Source organism: Triticum dicoccoides, chromosome 5A (genome assembly GCF_002162155.2).
Source record: "Triticum dicoccoides isolate Atlit2015 ecotype Zavitan chromosome 5A, WEW_v2.0, whole genome shotgun sequence".
Classification (NCBI taxonomy): domain Eukaryota; kingdom Viridiplantae; phylum Streptophyta; class Magnoliopsida; order Poales; family Poaceae; genus Triticum; species Triticum dicoccoides.
In genome coordinates, this window is record NC_041388.1 from 324,872,778 (window position 1) to 324,878,557 (window position 5,780).

General features: G+C 49.1%; 1 protein-coding gene across 1 annotated transcript; it reads right to left on the minus strand.

Annotated features, from left to right (window-relative positions):
• Window positions 1-471: 471 nt before the first annotated feature.
• LOC119297275 (vegetative cell wall protein gp1-like) lies at window positions 472-1,485 on the minus strand. Its single transcript, XM_037575129.1, has one exon. The coding sequence runs from the start codon at window positions 1,382-1,384 to the stop codon at window positions 497-499; it is 888 nt and encodes a 295-aa protein (XP_037431026.1). The 5' UTR covers window positions 1,385-1,485; the 3' UTR covers window positions 472-496.
• Window positions 1,486-5,780: the final 4,295 nt, after the last annotated feature.

Below are 5,780 nucleotides of genomic sequence, written 5' to 3' on the forward strand. Positions count from 1 at the left end.
CTGGTGCACGTACAAGCACGTATAAGCTGATGGATTTCCTGGATCGATTGCTCGGTTGTACAAGCACGTAGGTGTTGACGATCAGGCGCTAGCGGGCGTTGGTGCTCGCAGTGCAGGGCGGCGCTAGCGGGCGGCGTGCTGGCGCTGGCGGGATCGGTAGCGAGCGACGGGGCGCTGGCGATCGGGCGAGATCGAGCGAGGCAGCCGGCGCGGAAGGTGCGCGAGCCGCGGTGACTGGGGCGGCGGCGGCGGCAGGCGCGGGGAGGCGCGCCGCGGCGGCGGCGGCGCGGAGGAGACGCGCGGCGGCTGGGTGGCGGCGGCGCGGAGGAGACGCGCGGCAGCGACGGCGGCGGTGGCGGAAGTGAGGAAATCTAAAAAACTGATACCACGTAGAATATATGAATTGCACAACGTATTGCTCTCATGCATATGCACGTATATATGATAGTATATATGATGTATAACGGTGGACCACGTATCTCAACTATACAAAGAATTAGGAGATGAACTCAATACGCAAAATGCACGTAACATATATACTCAACATTAAGTTCCATGCGACGATGGCGTGGCATGGTGCGAATAACAGAGATGGTACACAGACAGACAGACACACCCTCGCGCAGACACACCCTTGATGGAGGCTTGCCGCTTGCGAATAAGATTCGATGCGGGGCTCCGTATCGCCGGGATGAGGGTGAGGCACCGGCGGGTATCGTGACCCATGAGCACGAGGAGCTATTGGTGTCGACGGAGGCGGCAGCGACACGGCCGGTGGCACGCCGGCGTCGACGTACGTCTTGGACTTTACACGGGGAGACCATGTTGTCCGTGAAGACGGTTGAGACGTGACAGTAACAGGCGGTGGCGCTAGCGGCGTTGGCGGCTCGTATTTCTTGGATGGCAGGCGGGCAGGCATTACCCGTTGCACAGGCGTCTCGTTGGGCGGCACCGGCGGGCGAGGCGCCGGCTGAGGCGGCTCGTATCTCTTGGATGGCACGGCGGCAGGAATTAGTGTCGCCGCAGGCGCCGGCGGCTCACGCGCCCTGTTGCAGGGTGGCACCGGCACATGAGTCGTCACCGTTGACGGTGCCTGGGGCGCCGGCGCTGGCGACACGTGATGAGGAGGCACCAATTCTGACGGCAGCTGATAATAAGGCGGTTGCATGGCCGGCGGCGGCGCCCGTGCCGGCGACACCTGATGAGAAGGCACCAGTTCTGACGGCGGCTCATAATAAGGCGTTGGCACAGCAGGCGGCGGCGCCGTCACGACATGTGACTGCTTCGGCGGATAAGGTTCAGGATCTTTGGCACTGCCGCAGCAGAACCAGATGTTGCAGGAGAGGTTGTCGCAGGAGAGGGTAAGAGATGGACATGCGGACATGCTCGATCACTTGCTCTTATGTATCTACGGAGTACTCCTATCTTTTGCAGATTTCAGTACCTGGCCACATGTTTACGTACGTCTGGGTTTATATAGGAAAGGAAAGCAGGTACACGGCTTGGCTTAGTGAGCCTATAACTTGGGTGCTAAGGATCATTACTTCCGTCTGTATGCATGTATGCTTGATATTTACATTGACTTGACCGAATATAAGTGAGTAAGTGGTCGGTCACTTTGATGAAGGATCCGATTCCATCGACCACTCCAACTTGTAATGCTCTCGCCAAATCATGTCCGTTGGATCCTTGACCCCGTAGGTTTCGAACTACACCTATACAGCAGCTGGTCAAAAATGATTTGTTCCCACGGAATTATTTAAATCCCACCAGTTAGAGCAAGTACGGAGATGTAGAAGTGTTGTAAGACTTTAGATATTACATTTTAACTGAGTTGAAAGAGAGAGAAAAGGATAATGAAGAGAAGCAGACTACTAGCTACAACACGAACGCCTAGAAACTTTGTGAGACAGTGAAGTGTGACCACGTATCAATAAAGTAGTATATATTCATATTTAACTATTGCACTTGTCGGCTATAAGTTTGATAATAGATGTCATAACAACATCATATAGCCAGCAACAGACTGTACTATTAATTATGCTCTTAAAAGAATGAGATCTTTTGCCCACTTTTCACACCATTCAAATTCAAAAATAGACGACCAACTGGTGCATGTGCATCTGAGCCTAGGCATCAAATCACGCCTCTCACATTGTTTTCTAAGAACCCGATAATCCTTTCGTTTTTATGAAGCTAAAATATACTTTGTTAATATGTTATAATCTGAATAAAAGAATTCTAGTTAAACATTAAGAAAAGCATGTATATATCTATTCATTGCTGAAGATCCTACTATTATTTAGAAAGGAAAACCTTATCTGTGCCTGGTTCAATGAAATTTTTATTTTAGAAGATACCTTAGCTTAATTATGGTTGGGGACCAACAGTCGTATGGTGTCTATCCCAAAGAGCATAAGTGCTCCGACAAGTCAGTGAGAATATATACTAGCAAGAGTATCAATGTAATCTATGAAGGCGATGCACAAGTTAAAGCTTAGCGAGCTTCTTTAATCATTCACGTCGCCGCTCCGAGGTTAGGTGAGAACCTCCAATGATTCTTGTATATGATTTTTCTTCACTCCCTCAAAACTTTATAGAACACACACCCATCTCCCTGCCCCCTCCGGTGCAAAGTATACAACTATGTATCCTTCGATGAAAATTGCTTAGAGGTGATTTCTTTTCTCAAAACAGAAACAAAAGCTTTTTTTCGCGAATACGTAGGATGCATATCATTTCATTAATTTGGGAGGCGAGGGGTGTCGGTGTCAAAATCGGCGGATCTCGGGTAGGGGTCCCGAACTGTGCGTCTGAGGTTGATGGTAACAGGAGACAGGGAACACAATGTTTACCCAGGTTCGGGCCCTCTCAATGGAGGTAAAACCCTACGTCCTGCTAGATTAATATTGATGAGTATGGGGGTTACAAGAGTTGATCTACCACGAGATCGCAATGGCTAAAACCCTAGAAGTCTAGCCTATCTGATTATGATTGTCCCTATGAAATAAACGCTCCGGTTTATATAAACACCAGAGGGGACTAGGGTTATACAAAGTCGGTTATATAGAAAGGAAATAGTACATCCGGTCGCCTAGCTTGCCATCCACGCAAAGGAGAGTCCTATCCGGACACGGGAGAAAGTCTTTTATCTTGTATCTTCATGGCCCAATACTCTGGCCCATGTCCAACAGGCCGGACGCCCGAGGACCCCTTAGTCCAGGACTCCCTCAATAGCCCCTGAACCCGGCTTCAATGACGAGGTGTCCGGCGTGCAGATTGTCTTCGGCATTGCAAGACGGGTTCCTTCTCCGAATACTCCGACACAGTCTTCGAACAACGAACGTGTCCGGATCTGCAAAACAAGTACCACACACCACCGCAGAGAGTTTATTATTTCACGAGTCCCACCTGCTGACAACTTTTTGTAACGTGACATCACGTCCCTGCCCGGTTATTATTTCAAACCATTTCTTGGCCTGCCGCTCCATATTTCGCGATGTGGCTTTATTGGCACGTCTCATCAAAGCAGAGATCGTGTCCCCTTATTACGAGATTCTCATCAATACAGGTATGGGTAATCCAACCGTGCCGCCCGCACGGCCCCTGAGGAATAGGCGAGTTTCATGGCGAGTGGGAAGGCGTTTGATATTCACGGCCTTTATAAGGAGATAAGGATTCATTTCTTCCACCCACGCCTTCTCTCTTTCCGCCTACCCACTCTCGAGCTCCAACGCCCAAGTTCTCATCTTTCCTGCCCCAAGAAAGCACTTCAACCATGTCCGGAGCACATGGCAAGTGGATGGCCTCCACCGTCAAGGAGAAGGACATCACCCAACTTCGGGAGGCCGGATATTTGGCCAGGGAGATCGCCCATTGATACGTCTCCAACGTATCTATAATTTTTGATTGCTCCATGCTATATTATCTTCTGTTTTGGATGTTTATGGGCTTTATTATACACTTTTATATTATTTTTGGGACTAACCTATTAACCCAGAGCCCAGTGCCAGTTTCTGTTTTTTCCTTGTTTAGAGTATCGCAGAAAAGGAAAATCAAACGGAGTCCAATTGACCTGAAACTTCACGGAACTTATTTTTGGAAGGAAAGCAACACGGGAGACTTGGAGTCCACGTAAGGGAAGCAACGAGGAAGCCACGATGCAGGGGGGCGCGCCCACCCCCCTGGGCGCGCCCTCCACCCTCGTGGGCCCCTCGTGGCCCCCCTGACGTACTTCTTCCTCCTATATATCTCCATATACCCTAAAACGATTGGGGAGCACAATAGATCGGGAGTTCTGCCGCCAGAAGCCTCCGTAGCCACCGAAAGCCAATCTAGACCAGTTTCGGCACCCTGCCAGAGGGGGAATCCTTCTCCGGTGGCCATCTTCATCATCTCGGTGCTCGCCATGATGAGGAGGGAGTAGTTCTCCCTCGGGGCTGAGGGTATGTACTAGTAGCTATGTGTTTGATCTCTCTCTCTCTCATGTTCTTGAGGTGATACGATCTTGATGTATCGCGAGCTTTGCTACTATATTTGGATCCTATGATGTTTTCTCCCCCCTCTATTCTCTTGTAATGGATTGAGTTTCCCCTTTGAAGTTATCTTATCGGATTGAGTCTTTAAAGATTTGAGAACACTTGATGTATGTCTTGCCGTGCGTATCTATGGTGACAATGGGATATCACGTGATTCACTTGATGTATGTTTTGGTGATCAACTTGCGGGTTCTGCCCATGAACATATGCATAGGGGTTGGCACACGTTTTCATCGTGATTCTCCGGTAGAAACTTTGGGGCACTCTTTGAGGTTCTATGTGTTGGTTGAATAGATGAATCTGAGATTGTGTGATGCATATCGTATAATCATACGCACAGATACTTGAGGTGACATTGGAGTATCTAGGTGACATTAGGGTTTTGGTTGATTTGTGTCTTAAGGTGTTATTCTAGTACGAACTCTAGGGCTGTTTGTGACAATTATAGGAATACACTACTAGGGAAAACCTTATACACAGAATCTTAGCAGCAGCGCAGTCTAAAAACAGACGCTACTGCTAATTAGCAGCAAAGAGCTTTAGAAAAGAGCGCTGCTAATGACTGAGTAGCAGTAGCGCTCTAGGTGAAAAGAGCGCTACTACTATAATTGCCACGGTGTTGCCTCCAGGCTAGATATAGTAGTAGCGCCCTTCCCGTGGACGCGCTACTGCTAAAGAACTTAGCAGCAGCGGTTTTGCTCAAAACTCGCTGCTGGTAAGGATGATCGCAACTAATTAAGTTTAGTCCCATACTGCTAAGCAAACAAGGTGTTTACCACCTTAAATATGTTGCTTCTCAACCTATCTCGAGCACTTGGTCTTCACTGAACTATATGTGTATGATTTATGGTTGCAATATGAATCCTCGCCTGTACCTATACAGGTAGAGTGAGGATTCATGTTGACTATTTAGATTATACACAAAAAGATCAATGATGACCAATGTATATTTTTGATGTTTTTACTAAACGAAAGAAATAACTACTTCCATTAGCAGTAGCGGTTTTTCCCAAACGCGCTGTAGATAAGTTAGCTATAGCGCGTTTTCTGTACGCGCGCTACTGCTAGTTCGAGTTAACCACCCCCCGCATCAAAATTTCGCTAAGTCCTCCTTTCCCCCCACCGACATGTTCCCCTACTCCCTGTCGCCGCCGCCCGAGCCCGAGCGCGCCTGCGCCCTCACCGCCGCCGCCGCCGCCCGCCCTCAACCCCACCGCCGCCGCTCTCGACCACACTGTCGCC